The 18636-nt window shown below is 42.3% G+C and overlaps 1 protein-coding gene and 1 pseudogene across 1 annotated transcript; one reads left to right on the top strand and one right to left on the bottom strand.

Moving 5' to 3' along the window:
• The first annotated feature begins 190 nt into the window (after positions 1-190).
• LOC123481145 lies at positions 191-6240 on the top strand (annotated as a pseudogene).
• Positions 6241-9450: 3210 nt separating this feature from the next.
• Positions 9451-18216, bottom strand: LOC121583975 (N-lysine methyltransferase KMT5A-A). The gene is made up of 5 exons (XM_041899824.1): positions 18207-18216; positions 17194-17233; positions 11072-11129; positions 10793-10983; positions 9451-10367 (listed from the first exon to the last, which is right to left on the bottom strand). The coding sequence occupies exons 1-5, from the start codon at positions 18214-18216 to the stop codon at positions 10157-10159; spliced, it is 510 nt and encodes a 169-aa protein (XP_041755758.1). The 3' UTR covers positions 9451-10156.
• Between the last annotated feature and the right edge of the window lie 420 nt (positions 18217-18636).

Below are 18636 nucleotides of genomic sequence, written 5' to 3'. Positions count from 1 at the left end.
GACATGAGGCGACCAGAGGAGGTGCCAGATATGTGGAAGAGAGGCAATTATTTACACATGAAGCAGGCTCAGGAGGCACTGAAGCATCCATTAGCTGGGACCTATAATGTCCCATGCTGGTGGTCTCCAAGTAAAGGAATGGGTCCGTGCACCAACAATTGTCATGGGAGTCCGTGCACCAACAATTGTCATGGGAATGTCCAACAGCCAGTTACCACCAGAGGGTGCAGGGGAGCGCCAGAGGGTGAATTATTGGAGTACTGGTTGAATACAGTACCAAAAATATGTGCTCAGGCTGTCAGATGACTCATATTCAGGGCATAGTTTGCCAGGAGAGCTTGGTGTTTTGAGGCCTAAAGTGGGTAAGATGAACCTATGAAGAATGTCATGAAGAGCATCATGCCAAGTGGGATTATCAGGACAAAGTTGTCCTGAGGGGACAATGAGAGATTAATTCTGGAGAGAAGAACGTGCTATCTGGGAGAGAATAATGTGCTATCTGAGAGATATCCTGTGCCTTTTCAATAAATGTTTTGTTGTACAGATATGGTGCTTTATACTAGCAGTAAGTAGACTGTATTAAAAGCTGGTATCTTGTGACTCCCGAGTGGCGCAGTGGTCTAAGGCACAGCATCGCAGTGTCACTAGAGATCCTGGTTCGAATCCAGGCTCTGTCGTAGACGGCCGCGACTGGGAGACCCATGGGGCGGCGCACAATTCGTCCAGGGTAGGGGAGGGAATGTCCGGCAGGGATGTAGCTCAGTTGGTAGAGCATGGCGTTTGCAACGCCAGGGTTGTGGGTTCGATTCCCAATGAATGTACTCACTAACTGTAAGTCGCTCTGGATAAGAGCGTCTGCTAAAAATGTGATTATGATAAGAAGCTATTTTTTCCAATAGATATGGTTTTCAACCCGTTCTCAGTGTTTGCTCAATTGTCGACACTTAAACATATAACATTGCACAGTTTTAATGCCCTTCAGTTCTAGCATATTTGTTTGCTTTGTTATTTCTGATGGTTTTATCGCTGCATTTTCAGGGACCCCTGCAAGCTTTCTGATGCCCACAAGGCCCCCTGGTTGACGGAATGTCAATCTAACTTCAAACATTGAAGTTCAAAGTAGAAAGTAGAAAATACCGGGGAAACATCACGTGCTGTTTAACCGATTATGCGCATGGCTTCACGGTCACCAGGGAAACGTTGCTCTCTTGTTACAAGCGGCGGAACATTGAACATTTTGAAAGAGGAGGGTCCATTCAGTTAATAACTTGAAGTGGCTACTGTAGCTCGCATGGAACTACATTTATTACTGTTCATACGTTTCTTCTATGTTAAATGTCATAACGGTTGATTTGAGAAATCGGTCCCAACGGTTGAGAAAACAAACTCGTGTTTCTTTCAACTCAATTCGGTGTGTTTTTGGAACACGAGAAATGGAAGAGTTGAACGAGTCCCAGTCCTCACCCGCTTCTGCGTTCGAGAAGGACGCATTTGAGCTGACAGTGGAAGATGTTTATGACATTTCATACGTCATTGGCAGAGATTTGCTGAAAATAAGTAATACAGGTGAGGAAGTCTCAGATTTGCAATTCAAAATTGTGCGTGTTTTGGAGATGTTTGAAACGTTAGTGAATAAGTACAACCTATCGCTGGAGGAGTTGAAAATGGAACGAGACAACTTGAAAAGTGAACTGGATAGAATCGTGAGAGAAAGTTCTGCGGGGCAGGAAAAGGTGAGTTAGATTTTTTTTAGACCAGGAATCTTTAACAGTTGTGGACAGAATCGATACATTTAGTTTTCCATTATGTGGTCATCTCTAACTGGACTAGGTTCTGTCAGGGTATGTAAAGGTTGTTTTATGTTTCACTGGGTTGCTATACACTCTACTTTGCAACATACAGTTGTGTGGACTCCTTTTTTTAATGAGTTTATGCCTTTAATCAATATCTTCTCTCAGCAAACACTAGGACCAAACAAACTGGTGGTAGACATGAAAGATCCCAACAGACCACGCTTCACAATGCAGGAGTTGAAGGAGGTGCTTCAGGAGAGGAACCAGCTCAAAGCCCAGCTACTGGTGGCCCAAGAAGAGTTGCAGCTCTTCAATAGGTAGAATACAGAGCCAGACCTGACCAGTCCCCCAACCAACATGTGCACATATTTAAAGGGAAAATGTGTCTTAAGAAGTGCCTGAACCTCTGACTTAGTGTTGGACAGTCTGTCAAAGTGTGCACCTCACTCAGGGAGAGTGAGGTAGAGCTACGTCACAAAGGTACGCGCCCCTCATTGCAGCGCTAGATATAACTTTGTGGAGTACAGCAAATCTACGGGAAAAAAATTAACGTTATGTTACAGCGAACATACTAAAGCCCAATCAATTGTGAGATAGGACATATACATTTTGTGTGATAGATTTGGGTCATAGGTTCAGAATGTTACATTTTCTGAGATTTCTGCTAAGCAAGCAGGAAACAGCAGCCTGTGGGCTTGCTGCGTGTGCAACACACACACGAGGGAACTCCTCATAAACAACACTGTCACTGACCGTTTTCAAAATATCACCCAACAAAACAAGCCTTTTACTATAGGCATAATTGTCAGAAGCCATTTCTTTAATTCAATGCCTTTCTCTGCAGCCTAAACCAAGCAGAAAATGCCGGAGTCCCGTGCGTGACAACACACAACTTTAGTGCTCAAGAAATGTATACTGAAGCAAACATTTCACCCACCAGCCATAACAGAACCGCCAGAACCCTTCACCTGCTTTCAATTTACTTTGTATGTCTGTCTAGAACAGGGATGGGCAACTAGCGGCTTTTGTAGGCCCGCGGATCAATTTAACAAGACAACATTTTTTACTCAGTCAGGGTCTCAACTTACTGTTGAGAGTTAGAATAGTAGAATACACAAGTTGCAATTTCGAAATTTGGTTGTGCATCAGCAGTTTTCCTGTTATGTCAATCACTGACCATCACTCAATTAGGCCATGTCAGCGAACATTTTTTAGATTGATAAATTAGTCTGGCGGCCAGCTATCTAAACTTGTTAAATAATGGTCGAATTACCGACCGGGGGGGCCCCCATTGATTTTGTTAGTCACTCTCACTCAGATCATATTAAAAACTGCAAACCTTTTTCTCCACCCTATGGCAAAATCAACAAGCTCTCACAGTCTCACTGCAGACATAGACTTTTATCCACGTTTCTCTAAATGTCACATTTTGAAGTGTTTTTGACACCCATGGTTGCTGCTCCTGCTTTGCATCGTTCCACTTCTCCAAACATCAAATTTCGAAGCTGCTGCTCTGTATCGTTCCATTTCTCCAAAGGTCAACTTTCAAAGTTACGTTTTGCTGGCAAGGTGGAGGGGAGGCCACCAAACAAAATTTCACTTAAGGCCCCTAAAAGGCTAGGGCCGGTTCTGACTGCATGTGTGGGTATGGATGTGGGTACTCAGACCTGTGAGCCACTGCGGCCCCCCATGATGAGTTCAGATTTTTTGTGGCCCCCACCACCGTCAAAGTTGCCCATCCCTGGTCTAGAAACTGGGCTAGATTAGCTACCCCATAATAGGCTATGTGAGTGAACGTTTATGAAGACAAGCGGATGGATGGATTCGGATGGATGGTTGACATGACAAAGGTATGCAGATATATTCTTATCTAAAAAGGTGGGTGAAATGTTTGCTTCAGTATACATTTCTCGAGTGATAAAGTTGTGTTGTGTCGCACAGGACTTGCGCATTTTCTGCTTGGTTTAGGCTACAGAGAAAGGCATTAAAGAAAGAAATGGCTTCTGACAATAGGTCAACATTAAAAGGCTTGTTGGGTGATGTGGTAAAGTCTGATGTATTTTGAAAACTGCCGGTGACAATGTTGTTTTACGAGTTCCCTCGTTCGTGTGTTGTTGCATGCGCAATAAACCCACGGGCTGCTGTTCCCTCTTGCTTGGCAGAGATCTCAGAAAAGGTACAATTGTGAACCCGTGAATGTTTGTGGTATCTTAATTGATTAGGCTTCCCGAATTTACACTGAACAAAAATATAAACGCAACAATTTCAAAGATTTTACTTAGTTACAGTTCATATAAGGAAATCAGTCAATTGAAATAAATAAATTAGGCCCTAATCTATGGATTTCACATGACTGGGAATACAGATATGCATCTGTTGGTAGATACCTTAAAAAAAAAAAAAAGAGGGGCGTGGACATGGGGCCATGCATCATCATGCTGAAACATGAGGCGGCGGATGAATGGCATAACCAATGGGCCACAACCAATGGGCCTCAGGATCTCGTCACGGTATCTCTGTGCATTCAAATTGCCATCGATAAAATGCAATTGTGTTTGTTGTCCGTAGCTTATGCCTGCCAATACATAACCCCACCGCCATCATGGGGCACTCTGTTCACAACGTAGACATCAGCAAACCACTCGCCCACACAACGCCATACACGCTGTCTGCCATCTGCCCGATACAGTTGAAACCGGGATTCATTCATGAAGAGCACACTTCTCAAGCATGCCAGTGGCATCGAAGGTGAGCATTTGCCCACTGAAGTGGGTTACGACGGTGAACTGCAGTCAGGTTAAGACCCTGGTGAGGACGGTGAACTGCAGTCAGGTTAAGACCCTGGTGAGGACGACGAGCACGCAGATAAGCATCCCTGAGATGGTTTGACAGTTTATATTGGCAAAGGAGAAATGCTCACTAACAGGGATATAAAAATAAGCTTTTTGTGCGTATGGAACATTTCTGGGACCTTTTATTTCAGCTCAAACATGGAACCAACACTTTACAAGTTGCATTTATATTTTTGTTCAGTGTATGTTTGCTGACGGAATGTGATTTCTGTCAGTAGATTTGCTGTATTCCTCAGTTATATTTTGCGCTGCAGCGAGGGGGAGGGGCACTTTGAGAAAGTCCAACACTAATTCAGAGAAGTTTAGGCAGTTAGACATATGCCAAAATTTGCCGTTGTTCCCCTTTAATGTAGTGCTCTGTACTTGCAGTGGGATGCTGCCACAGGGCAAGCAAGCCATGGTAGAGGTTGACCTGGAATCACCATCCTCTTCGGAACCTGTTCCTGACACAACAGATGAGACTAAAGAAGAGGAACCAAGAGAGGAAAAGACCACCATCAGAAAGCTGTAAGCAATGAGCTTTTTTCACAAATCAACTTTGCATAACCATTTAACATCCATAGTAAACTGTGTGAAAAGCATGCAGTTTGAAGAGGTTGATTTACACTCTGAAAACACATTGAAGTATTTCAGAGACATTCATCATGGTATCACAGGGTGGACAACCAGGGGTAGTTTGTTCTCACAGTCCGTCTCTGCCTTATAATGACCGGCTTGTGACTGGCTGGCTGTTTGCGCTGATGCTGTGTGATTGGGAGAATGTGAATGAAGAGAGAAAGCAGATGTAACTGTTGCTGGCCACTCCACGAGGCCAGCTTTGCTGCTGTGGTCAGTATTGTTATGGTCTGCCTGATGTGACACAGTCAAGCCTCAGCAGACACTGCAAATTCACGCACTCCTCCCCCTTCACCTCCTTTGTAAAGACCAGTAACTTCTAGGGACCTAAATTGTGTTGGCAAAAACAAATTGCAGAGCAAGCTTTCTCAAATGCATTCTGAACTAATTATTATTTCTTTATTTGTAGGTTTTCATTCAGGCGGAAATAAGGACAACCTGTGTGAGGACCTAAAGCATTAATAATAACGACAAACCAAACATTTTTATGCACATACTTTTTTCTATGCTTTCTTTGTATTAGGATATTTTTTTTTTGGTAATGAATGGCATTTTTAAACTCTGGAATAATTAAGCCTTTTAAAAGTATCTCGGCATTGTCTTTTTATAGATTTGTCTCAAATGTCATTCATAGTTACAGGAAAATTCCTATTTCTGCACTTTTTAGGTAGAATAACATGGTAGATGCACACCGAACTAATGTTTCCTTGAACTTTGTACAAAAATGAGCTGTAACAGAGGATTCCTTTTTGGTTGAACATTGTGCCAAATTGTGATGAAACTCTGAATGAACAGATTGAACCTTGCAAAGACCAACGTTCAAGACAGGGGTTACAACAGTAGCCCCAGTAGAGACAGGACCTCCAAGACTACATGAGCACCCTACTGCCATTGGAATGTTATAGCCATTAGGATGTACAGTTGAAGTCAGAAGTTTACATACACCTTAGCCAAATACATTTAAACTCAGTTTTTCACAATTCCTGACATTTAATCCTAGTAAAAATTCCCTGTCTTAGGTCAGTTAGGATCACCACTTTATTTTAAGAATGTGAAATGTCAGAATAATAGTAAAGAAAATGATTTATTTCAGCTTTTATTTCTTTCATCACATTCCCAGTGGGTCAGAAGTTTACATACACTCAATTAGTATTTGGTAGCATTGCCTTTAAATTGTTTAATTTGGGTCAAACGTTTCGGGTAGCCTTCCACAAGCTTCCCACAATAAGTTGGGTGAATTTTGGCCCATTCCTTCTGACAGAGCTGGTGTAACTGAGTCAGGTTTGTAGGCCTCCTTGCTCGCACATGCTTTTTCAGTTCTGCCCACACATTTTCTATAGGATTGAGGTCAGGGCTTTGTGATGGTCACTCCAATACCTTGACTTTGTTGTCCTTAAGCCATTTTGCCACAACTCTGGAAGTATGCTTGGGGTCATTGTCCATTTGGAAGACCCATTTGCGACCAAGCTTTAACTTCCTGACTGATGTCTTGAGATGTTGCTTCAATATATCCACATCATTTTCCTTCCTCATGATGCCATCTATTTTTTGAAGTGCAACAGTCCCTCCTGCAGCAAAGCACCCCCACAGCATGATGCTACCACACCCGTGCTTCACGGTTGGGATGGTGTTCTTCAGCTTGCAAGCGACCCCCTTTTTCCTCCAAACATAACGATGGTCATTATGGCCAAACGGTTCTATTTTTGTTTCATCCGACCAGAGGACATTTCTCCAAAAAGTACGATCTTTGTCCCCATGTGCAGTTGCAAACCGTAGTCTGGCTTTTTTATGGTGGTTTTGGAGCAGTGGCTTCTTCCTTGCTGAGCGGCCTTTCAGGTTATGTCGATATAGGACTCGTTTTACTGTGGATATAGATACTTTTGTTCCTGTTTTCACAAGGTCCTTTGCTGTTGTTCTGGGATTGATTTGCACTTTTCGCACCAAAGTACGTTCATCACTAGGAGACAGAACGCGTCTCCTTCCTGAACGGTATGACAGATGCTTGGTCCCATGGTGTTTATACTTGCGTACTATTGTTTGTACAGATGAACGTGGTACCTTCAGGCGTTTGGAAATTGCTCCCAATGATGCACCAGACTTGTGGAGGTCTACAATTCTTTTTCTGAGGTCTTAGCTGATTTCTTTTGATTTTCCCATGATGTCAAGCAAAGAGGCACTGAGTTTGAAGGCAGGCCTTGAAACACATCCACAGGTACACCTCCAATTGACTCAAATGATGTCAATTAGCATATCAGAAGCTTCTAAAGCCATGACATCATTTTCTGGAATTTTCCAAGCTTTTTAAAGGCACAGTCAACTTAGTGTATGTAAACTTCTGACCCACTGGAATTGTGATACAGTGAATTATAAGTGAAATAATCTGTCTGTAAACAATTGTTGGAAAAATTACTTGTCATGCACAAAGTAGATGTCCTAACCGACTTGCCAAAACTATAGTTTGTTAACAAGAAATGTGTGGAGTGGTTGAAAAACGAGTTTTAATGACTCCAACCTAAGTGTATGTAAACTTCCGACTTCAACTGTACACAACACATTAACACCTGCTCTTACTATGAGACTGACTAAGTGAAAGCTATGATCCTTTATAGATGTCACTTGTTAAATCCACTTAAAATCAGTGTAGCTGAAGGGGAGGAGACAGGTTAAAGGAATTTAAAGCCTTGAGACATGGATTGTGTATGTGTGCCATTCAGAGAGTGAATGGGCAAGACAAGATTTAAGTGCCGGTGAACGGGGTATGGTATTAGGTGCCAAACTCACCGGTTTGTGTCAAAGAACTGCAACGCTGCTGGGTTTTTCACGCTCAACAGTTTCCTGTGTACAGTACCAGTCAAAGGTTTGGACACACCTGCTCATTCAAGGGTGTCTTTATTTTTACTATTTTCTACATTGTAGAATAATAGTGAAGAAATCAAAACGAGGAAATAACACATGGCATCACGTAGTAACCAAAAAAAGTGTTAAACTAATTGAAATATGTTATTCTTCAATGTAGCCACCCTTTGCCTTGATGACAGCTTTGCACACTCTTGGCATTCTCTCAACCAGCTTTATGAGTAATGCTTTTCCAACAGTCTTGAAGGAGGTCCAACATATGCTGAGCACTTGTTGCCTGCGTTTCCTTCACTCTGCGGTCCAACTCATCCCAAACCATCTCAATTGGGTTGAGTTCGGGTGATTGTGGAGGCCAGGTCATCTGATGCAGCAGTCTATCACTCTTGGTCAAATAGCCATTACACAGCCTGGAGGTGTTTTTTGGGTCATCGTCCTGTTGAAAAACAAATGATAGTCCCACCAAGCGCAAACCAGATGGGATGGCGTATCGCTGCAGAATGCTGTGGTAGCCATGCTGGTTAAGTGTGCCTTGAATTCTAAATAAATCACAGACAGTGTCACCAGCAAAGCACCATCACACCTCCTCCTCCATGCTTCACGGTGGGAACCACACATGCAGAGATAATCCGTTCACATACACGCGTCTCACAAAGACACGGCGGTTGGAACCAAAAATCTCATATTTGGACTCATCAGACCAAAGGACAGATTTCCACCAGTCTAATGTCCATTGCTCGTGTTTCTTGGCCCAAGCAAGTCTCTTCTTATTGGTGTCTTTTAGTAGTGGTTTCTTTGCAGCAATTCGACCACAAAGGCCTGATTCACGCAGTCTCCTCTGAACAGTTGATGTTGAGATGTGTCTGGTACTTGAACTCTGAAGCATTTATTTGGGCTGCAATTTCTGAGGCTTGTAACTCTAATGAACTTATCCTCTGCAGCAGAGGTAACTCTGGGTCTTCCATTCCTGTGGCGGTCCTCATGAGAGCCAGTGTCATCATAGCGCTTCATGGTTTTTGCGACTGCACTTGAAGAAACTTTCAAAGTTCTTAATTTTCCGTATTGACTGACCTTCATGTCTTAAAGTAATGATGGACTGTCGTTTCTCTACACAGGTATAAGAGCCTATATAAAGTGTTACCAAAATGGTCTATCCTGTACATTTTTATGCAAGTTCATGACATTTTCTTCAAATGGCTTTTGAACTGTACTATTTGACCTCTCAAATAATAGAGCAGCTGTAAAGAAAGCCATTTAAAAATATTACTGTTATACAATCACTCAAACTATATTTAATATGTTGCACGTTGTGAAATACTCATACAACGAGGCTGGACTGTTCATTGTCTTTGTGAATATTAATAATTGGTACATTTGTCAAAGACCAAGCTTGCCTTTCTATGCTTTGCAAAATGAGCTTCCATGCTAGCCAGATTTCTGAACAGATTTGTCTATGTACACATTTCATTTACTCTCAAAAAGAGCAACTTGCATTGTAAATTGTGTTCAAAATTCATTAGGATATTTCACCCATTGCAACAAAAAAAGCTACATTTAAAAATCAAATATAAGCTGTTCTCCCTGAAGCCAGGAGAGCATTGACGCTCATATGAAAATTGTTGCGTCAACTAGAACCATAACTAGCATTATAAATTAATCACTTATATAAAAGCAACCTAAAAACAATAGCTAGTATGTCACAAAATATTTCACACATTTTCATGGACACACTGGCCTAAATATGTATAAAAACGACCTCCAAATCCAGCAATAAATTGATAGTTTTAAAAACAAATTAACCCATTTGCCATCTTGAAGGTTGTCCTCCACCTTATTCATACAGCCACCGTTTTGCCCAAATGCATTGCTTGAAAAAGCAGAAGACAGATAAAAAACCATCAGGCACACTTCATTTGTCTCATCGGAAAGCAGTTGCACCTTAGGGCCAATGGAATGGATAAAAAAAAAAAAAAGATCTGAATCTCTTTTTGAAGAAATCAAATGCACCTAGTCATTCTCTTGAGAAAATACTCTGGTGGCACATCAGTATTTGAGCCAAGGGTGAGCAGAGATTGATTCCTTGCTGCGGTCACCATAGTCATAAAGCAGCTCTTCCTCTGCCTCAATGTCCCTGGAAGCCACCAGTATGAGATGAGGTATTCCATCCATGTCATGGAGCTTGGTCTGGCAGTTGCCGTTTTTACTGTGGTTTATCAGCCTTCCCAGGTGAGTTGATTCTTTTGTAGCATCCACACTGTAGAGGACATTAAAGATTTGAAAACGTCCATGAGCTAGCTGACAACATTGTGGCAATACATACACTGAGTATACAAAACATGAACACCTGTTCTTTCCATGACAAAAAGACCAGGTGAAAGCCATGACCCCTTGATGTCACTTGTTAAATCCACTTCAAATCAGTGTAGATGAAGGGGAGGAGACAGGTTGAAGAAGGATTTTTAAGCCTTGAGACATGGATTGTGTACGAGTGCCATTCGGAGGGTGAATGGGCAAGACCAAAGATGTAAGTACCTTTGAACGGGGTATGGTAGGCACACCGGTTTTGTGTGTGTGGGAGTGCAACTCAATATTAGGAAGGTGTTTCTAATGTTTGGTATACTCCGTGTATGTCTGGGTTACTTAATACAACTGAAAATTAAGTTTGTGTAGATGACTTACCAGTAGGTTTTGCTGAGATAGTGAAAATAGTACATGTAGCAGCCGGTCCCGGGGTCTTGGGCATACAGAGCCTCTCTCTTCTTGGCATCAGCCAGATGCAACAAGTCTCCATGATACTCAATTACAAATGGACCCTTCTTGAAACATCTGACGGCAAACACTCCTCTTCCCTTCCCCTCTATATTTTTTACCTATTGGGGTTTAAGTAGGTAAAATCAAATTCCAGGTTCAGATGATCAGGGTCAGTAAAATGTGACTTTATTTAGTTTCAAAACTAACCTGCAGTCCTTCTTCAACTCCATGTTTTATCAGGTCATCAAGGTGTCTGTTATTCGTTCTGTTGGCAGAGTGTTGTGTTTAATGAGTAAATATAGTGACTCAAGTAAATATTAAGGCTGTCAAACAATTCAGATAATTAAATACATGATTCTGTAGTTAAAAGGCCATTTTTGAATTTTCTCAAATTAGACCCTAAAAGTTTTGTCCATTTAAAAAGCAGTGCATTGTTGCAGGCATACTATGCTTTGATTGTAAGGGAAGGATCAATGTTCTTGAAGTTTAACATTTGCGTGCAAGCAAACACACAAGTACTCCAAGCTTCAGGCATTCTAAATGATGTTCTCCCAATTTCGGAGGGTTTACTATAGGAAAAAATAACCTTTAAACCTGTCCAACAATTATGAATTCCACAGAAGACAATAACTGATCAGGCAGGTCTGAGTTTATGTAATACAGCTATTAGATGTAGCCTACTTATTCATGACCATGTTTTTCAACATGAACTAATCACAAGCTGCTACTTCTAGAATTGTAAAAAGCTTCAAGTTCCTCTGCAAACATCACTGACAATCTGAAATGGTCCACCCACACAGACAGGGTGGTGAAGAAATTCAGCTTGGCCCATAAGACCCACAAACTTTTACAGATGCATAATTGAGAGCATCCTGTCGGGCTGTATCACCGCCTGGTACGGCAGCTACACCGTCTGCAACCGCAGGGTGGTGCGGTCTGCCCAACGCATCACCAGGGGCACACTGCCTGCCCTCCAGGTCACCTACAGCACCCGGTGTCACAGGAAGGCCAAGAAGATCAAGGACCTCAGCCACTCGAGCCACAGCCTGTTCACCACGCTACCATCCAGAAGGCGAGGTCCGTACACGTGCATCAAACCTGGGACCGGGAGACTGAAAAACAGCTTCTATCTCAAGGCCATCAGACTCAAATAATCACCACTAGCCGGCCCCCGCCCTGAACTGGTCACTAGACGGCTACCACCCGGTTACTCTACCATGCACCGTAGAGGCTGCTGCCCTATGTACATAGTCATGGAACACTGGTCACGTTAAATAATGTTTACATATTGTTTAACCCACTTCATATGTAGAGTTGAAGTCGGATGTTTACATACACTTAGGTTGGAGTCATTTAAAACTTGTTTTTCAACCACTCCACCAATTTCTTGTTAAACTATAGTTTTGGCGACATTTACTTTGTGCATGACACAAGTAATTTTTCCAACAATTGTTTACAGACAGATTATTTCACTTATAATTCACTGTATCACATTCCAGTGGGTCAGAAGTTTACATACACTAAGTTGACTGTGACTTCAAACAGCTTGGAAAATGCCAGAAAATGATGTCATGGCTTTAGAAGCATCTGATAGGCTAATTGACATCATTTGAGTCAATTGGAGGTGTACCTGTGGATGTATTTCAAGGCCTACCTTCAAACTCAGTGCCTCTTTGCTTGACATCATGGGAAAATCAAAAGAAAATCAGCCAAGACCTCAGAAAATAAATTGTAGACCTCCACAAGTCTGGTTCATCCTTGGGAGCAATTTCCAAACGCCTGAAGGTACCACGTTCATCTGTACAAACACCATGGGACCACGCAGCCGTCATACCGCTCAGGAAGGAGACGCGTTCTGTATCCTAGAGATGAATGTACTTTGGTGCGAAAAGTGCAAATCAATCCCAGAACAACAGCAAAGGACCTTGTAAAGATGCTGGAGGAAACCGGTACAAAAGTATTTATATCCACAGTAAAACGAGTCCTATATCGACATAAGCTGAAAGGCCGCTCAGCAAGGAAGAAGCCACTGCTCCAAAACCGCCATAAAAAAGCCAGACTACGGTTTGCAACTGCACATGGGGACAAAGATCGTACTTTTTGGAGAAATGTCCTCTGGTCGGATGAAACAAAAATATAACTGTTTGGCCATAATGACCATCGTTATGTTTGGAGGAAAAAGGGGGTCGCTTGCAAGCTGAAGAACACCATCCCAACCGTGAAGCACGGGTGTGGCAGCATCATGCTGTGGGGGTGCATTGCTGCAGGAGGGACTGGTGCACTTCACAAAATAGATGGCATCATGAGGAAGGAAAATTATGTGGATATATTGAAGCAACATCTCAAGACATCAGTCAGGAAGTTCAAGCTTGGTTGCAAATGGGTCTTCCAAATGGACAATGACCCCAAGCATACTTCCAAAATTGTGGCAAAATGGCTTAAGGACAACAAAGTCAAGGTATTGGAGTGGCCATCACAAAGCCCTGACCTCAATCCTATAGAACATTCACCCAACTTATTGTGGGAAGCTTGTGGAAGGCTACCCGAAACGTTTGACCCAAATTTAAACAATTTAAAGGCAATGCTACCAAATACTAATTGAGTGTATGTAAACTTCTGACCCACTGGGAATGTGATGAAAGAAATAAAAGCTTAAATAAATCACCCTACTATTATTCTGACATTTCACATTCTTAAAATAAAGTGGTGATCCTAACTGACCTAAGACAGGGAATTTTTACTAGGATTAAATGTCAGGAATTGTGAAACTGAGTTTAAATGTATTTGGCCAAGGTGTATGTAAACTTCCAACTTCAACTGTATATACTGTATTCTAGTCAAGGCCTATCCTATAACTATTGCTGTACATATACTATTCTTCAGATATACTACATATTCTATCCATATATTGTCTATTCATTCCATCACACACACGACCAAAAGTGTGTGGACACCTGCTCGTCGAACATCTCATTCCAAAATCATGGGCATTAATATGGAGTTAATCCCCCCTTCGCTGCTATAACAGCCTCCACTCTTCTGGGAAGGTTTCAACTAGATGTTGGAACATTACTGCGGGGACTTGATTCCATTCAGCCACGAGCATTAGTAAGGTCGGGCACTGATGTTGGGCGATTAGGCCTGGCTCGCAGTCGGCGTTCCAATTCATCCCAAAGGTGTTCGATGGGGTTGAGGTCAGGGCTCTGTGCACGCCAGTCAAGTTCTTCCACACAGATCGACAAAACATTTCTGTATGGACCTCGCTTTGTGCACGGGGGCATTGTCATGCTGAAATAGGAAAGGGCCTTCCCCAAACTGTTGCCACAAAGTTGGAAGCACAGAATCTTCTAGAATGTCATTGTATGCTGTAGCGTTAAGATTTCCCCTTCACTGCAACTAAGGGGCCTAGCCCAAACCATGAAAAACAGCCCCAGACCATTATTCCTCCTCCACCAAACTTTACAGCTGGCACTATGCATTGGGGCAGGTAGCGTTCTCCTGGCATCCGCCAAACCCAGATTTGTCCGTTGGACTGCCAGATGGTGAAGCGCGATTCATCACTCCAGAGAATGTGTTTCCACTGCTCCAGAGTTCAATGGCGGCGAGCTTTACACCACTCCAGCCGACACTTAACATTGCGCATGGTGATCTTAGGGTTGTGTGTGGTTGCTCGGCCATGGAAACCCACTTCATGAAGCTCCAGACGAGCAGTTCTTGTGCGGATGTTGCTTCCAGAGGCAGTTTGGAAACCAGTAGTGAGTGCTGCAACCGAGGACAGACGATTTTTACGCGCTTCAGCACTCGGCGGTCCTGCTCTGTGAGCTTGTGTGGCCTATCACTATGCGGCTGAGCCGTTGTTGCTCCTAGACGTTTCCACTTCACAATAACAGCACTTACAATTGACCGGGGCAGCACTAGCAGGGCAGAAATTTGACGAACTGACTTGTTGGAAAGGCGGCATCCTATGACGGTGCCACGTTGAAAGTCACTGAGCTCTTCAGTAAGGACATTCTACTGCCAATGTTTGTCTATGGAGATTGCATGGCTCAATTTTATACACCTGTCAGCAAAGGGTGTGGCTGAAATAGCCAAATCCACTAATTTGAAGGGGTGTCCACATACTTTTGTATATAGTGTAGCATCAAAGGGGGGGACCAATTCAAATCAAATAAAATAGTATTTGTCACATACACGTGTTTAGCAGATGTTATTGCGGGTGTAGCGAAATGCTTGTGATAATGTAAAAAATAACATTAAAAAACAAAAATACCGTTTCCTAAGAGCTAGTCGCGAGGCCGCGATCTTCGTCGGCGCCAGGATCATCATTTTCGAAATTCCATATTTAATGCCCATAATTTTGGAATGAGATTCGATGAGCAGGTGTCCACATACTTTTGGTCATGTAGTGTATATACATACATACAGTGAGGGGAAAAAGTATTTGATCCCCTGCTGATTTTGTACGTTTGCCCACTGACAAAGACATGATCAGTCTATAATTTTAATGGTAGGTTTATTTGAACAGTGAGAGACAGAATAACAACAAAATCCAGAAAAACGCATGTCAAAAATGTTATAAATTGATTTAAATTTAAATGAGGGAAATAAGTATTTGACCCCTCTGCAAAACATGACTTAGTACTTGGTGGCAAAACCCTTGTTGGCAATTACAGAGGTCAGACGTTTATTGTAGTTGGCCACCAGGTTTGTACACATCTCAGGAGGGATTTTGTTCCACTCTTTTCAGATCTTCTCCAAGTCATTAAGGTTTCGAGGCTGACGTTTGGCAACTCGAACCTTCAGCTCCCTCCACAGATTTCCTATGGGATTAAGGTCTGGAGACTGGCTAGGCCACTCCAGGACCTTAATGTGATTTTTCTTGAGCCACTCCTTTGTTGCCTTGGCCGTGTGTTTTGGGTCATTGTCATGCTGGAATACCCATCTACGACCCATTTTCAATGTCCTGGCTTAGGGAAGGAGGTTCTCACCCAAGATTTGACGGTACATGGCCCTCGTCCATCGTCCCTTTGATGCGGTGAAGTTGTCCAGTCCCCTTAGCAGAAAAACACCCCCAAAGCATAATGTTTCCACCTCCATGTTTGACGGTGGGGATGGTGTTCTTGGGGTCATAGGCAGCATTCCTCCTCCTCCAAACACGGCAAGTTGAGTTGATGCCAAAGAGCTCAATTTTGGTCTCATCTGACCACAACACTTTCACCCAGTTCTCCTCTGAATCATTCAGATGTTCATTGGCAAACTTCAGACGGGCCTGTATATGTGCTTTCTTGAGCAGGGGGACCTTGCGGGCGCTGCAGGATTTCAGTCCTTCACGGCGTAGTGTGTTACCAATTGTTTTCTTGGTGACTATGGTCCCAGCTGCCTTGAAATCATTGACAAGATCTTCCCGTGTAGTTCTGGGCTGATTCCTCACCGTTCTCATGATCATTGCAACTCCACGAGGTGAGATCTTACATGGAGCCCCAGGCCGAGGTACCAACTGTTGTCACCTTCTCACCAAGCTGCTTGGCGATGGTCTTGTAGCCCATTCCAACCTTGTGTAGGTCTACAATCTTGTCCCTGACATCCATGGAGAGCTCTTTGGTCTTGGCCATGGTGGAGAGTTTGGAATCTGATTGATTGATTGCTTCTGTGGACAGGTGCCTTTTATACAGGTAACAAGCTGAGATTAGGAGTACTCCCTTTAAGAGTGTGCTCCTAATCTCAGCTCGTTACCTGTATAAAAGACACCTGGGAGCCAGAAATCTTTCTGATTGAGAGGGGGTCAAATACTTATTTCCCTCATTAAAATGCAAATCAATTTATAACATATTTGACATGCATTTTTCTGGATTTTTTTGTTGTAATTCTGTCTGTCACTGTTCAAATAAACCTACCATTAAAATTATAGACTGATCATTTCTTTGTCAGTGGGCAAACGTACAAAATCAACAGGGGATCAAATACTTTTTTCCCCTCACTGTATACATTTATACTCCGGACTCCGACATTGCTCTTTCTAATATTTCTGTATTTTCATTTCATGCTTTTACTTTTTAGATGTGTGTTTTGTTAGATATTACTGCACTGTTGGAGCTAGGAACACAAAACAAGCATTTCGCTACACCCGCAATAACATCTGCTAAATATGTGTATGCGACCAATACAATTTTATTTGACATCTGGTGGGTTTTTAAGGTCTTACTCAGACGACAACCAATATTATATGGTTTCGAAAATGAGAAGGTAGAGAAGTCCAAGTAATAGATTTGAGCAGTTCATTTAACATTGTCATTATTGGTGGTGGTTGGGGAAAATAAATGGTGGGTTACCTTTCCCTTGCTTTGATTTCTCTGTTTGTTGAGTCAATTTCTCAGGCACATTTTCCTCCTGGCTGAGAGAACTTGAGTTGTTGCACAGAGGAGATCTGGGTTTGCTGGGATTCCAAAAACGTTGTAAAGTGGCCTGACCATTACCTGCATCCTGCAACACATTAATGTTTTGATAATGGTGAATGGATGCAACATGCACTGGTGTAATTTAGCTAGTTAACACCTGAGAAGTATTGATGACCAATACTAGCCTGTATTAGTGCTATATTTCGAAAACAAAATAATAAGTTACCCCATTCATTTCTGGTTTATTTTCCTTTGTCTCCTTTTCGAATTGTTTGGGCTTAAGGGTTCCCTCGGGTCCGTTGTAGGTGGTCAGCACTTGTTTCTTCCCTTTGAAGGCAAACATGTCAGGTCATTAGCTAGGTTGACCTTGATATAGCCTACCATATCCATAGCATATCCAACGTTTATTATTGCTAGCTAGTTGATAGCTAGTCCCAAAAAATTGGGACAAAAATAAACAATACAATATACAAGTCAGGCAAGAGCAGAGCACATAATTACAAAAACCACCCGTACAGAAAAATATTAATAAAATGAGGACAGATCGCATTTCATCATCCATCAAAGATTGCATTGTACAGTACTACAGTACAAATACTTTGTTACTAGCTATGTAATTTGAGGGAATTTTGTAAAACTACAAATGCATACCTACATGATTGAAGGCTTAATCTGGGCGTCATTGAAAATTTACATTTATGAATATAGAATTTACTCAATAGTATTATGACATTTACAATGAAAAGTAGCTTATCAATTTTATCAAAATAAAAACGAATTGAACGTCTCTCTCTCCAGCTAACTTTAGTCAAATTAGGGACGCAGCTACTGTACCGAGTAAAGTTAACGTCGTTGTTAACTAGCTACAGTAACGTTAGATAGCTAGCTAGCTAAAGTTAACTACCTCAAAACATCCTTGTTTCGACTTCACATGTTTCGCTACTTACCTTTTGCCATTTCAACTCTCCCACAACTAGACAGAATGTGCAAAAGTTTGCGTTATAAGTTTCGCAATGTTCGCGTGTGCTTCGTTACGTTACGTTTCGTTACGTTACATTTTGCTAGCTAGCGAACAAACGCATAGCTAGACGCCGCCGCCGCCGCCACCACCACCACCACCACCACCACCACCACCACACACACTGTGTGCACAAAATAACAACAAACAGGGACTTCCTGTTATTTAGAAAGCTAGCTACTTCGTCCCTGATTGGTTAAACACTACTCTAGTAGCATGTGATTGGCAGGGCGCGAAACACACTTTAGAAGCCAAAATGTATGCGGAGGATGGAACGTGTCTAGTTTCTTTGAGTTGTCTGCCCTTGACTTGATACATTTTTAAAAAACGAATTCGTGCATTGTAAATCTATTCAAAAT

Source organism: Coregonus clupeaformis, chromosome 16, assembly GCF_020615455.1.
Source record: "Coregonus clupeaformis isolate EN_2021a chromosome 16, ASM2061545v1, whole genome shotgun sequence".
Classification (NCBI taxonomy): domain Eukaryota; kingdom Metazoa; phylum Chordata; class Actinopteri; order Salmoniformes; family Salmonidae; genus Coregonus; species Coregonus clupeaformis.
Note: the sequence above shows the minus strand (reverse complement) of the source record. Positions and strands in the feature narration are given on the sequence as shown.

Bases quoted from the DNA above. Each gene is read 5' to 3' on its own strand.
- LOC121583975 (XM_041899824.1), bottom strand. The intron at 10,984-11,071 runs GTTAGTTTTGAA...AAACCCCAATAG, and splicing joins GAGTTGAAGAAGGACTGCAG to GTAAAAAATATAGAGGGGAA. The intron at 10,368-10,792 runs GTAAGTCATCTA...TGTCCTCTACAG, and splicing joins TATCTCAGCAAAACCTACTG to TGTGGATGCTACAAAAGAAT.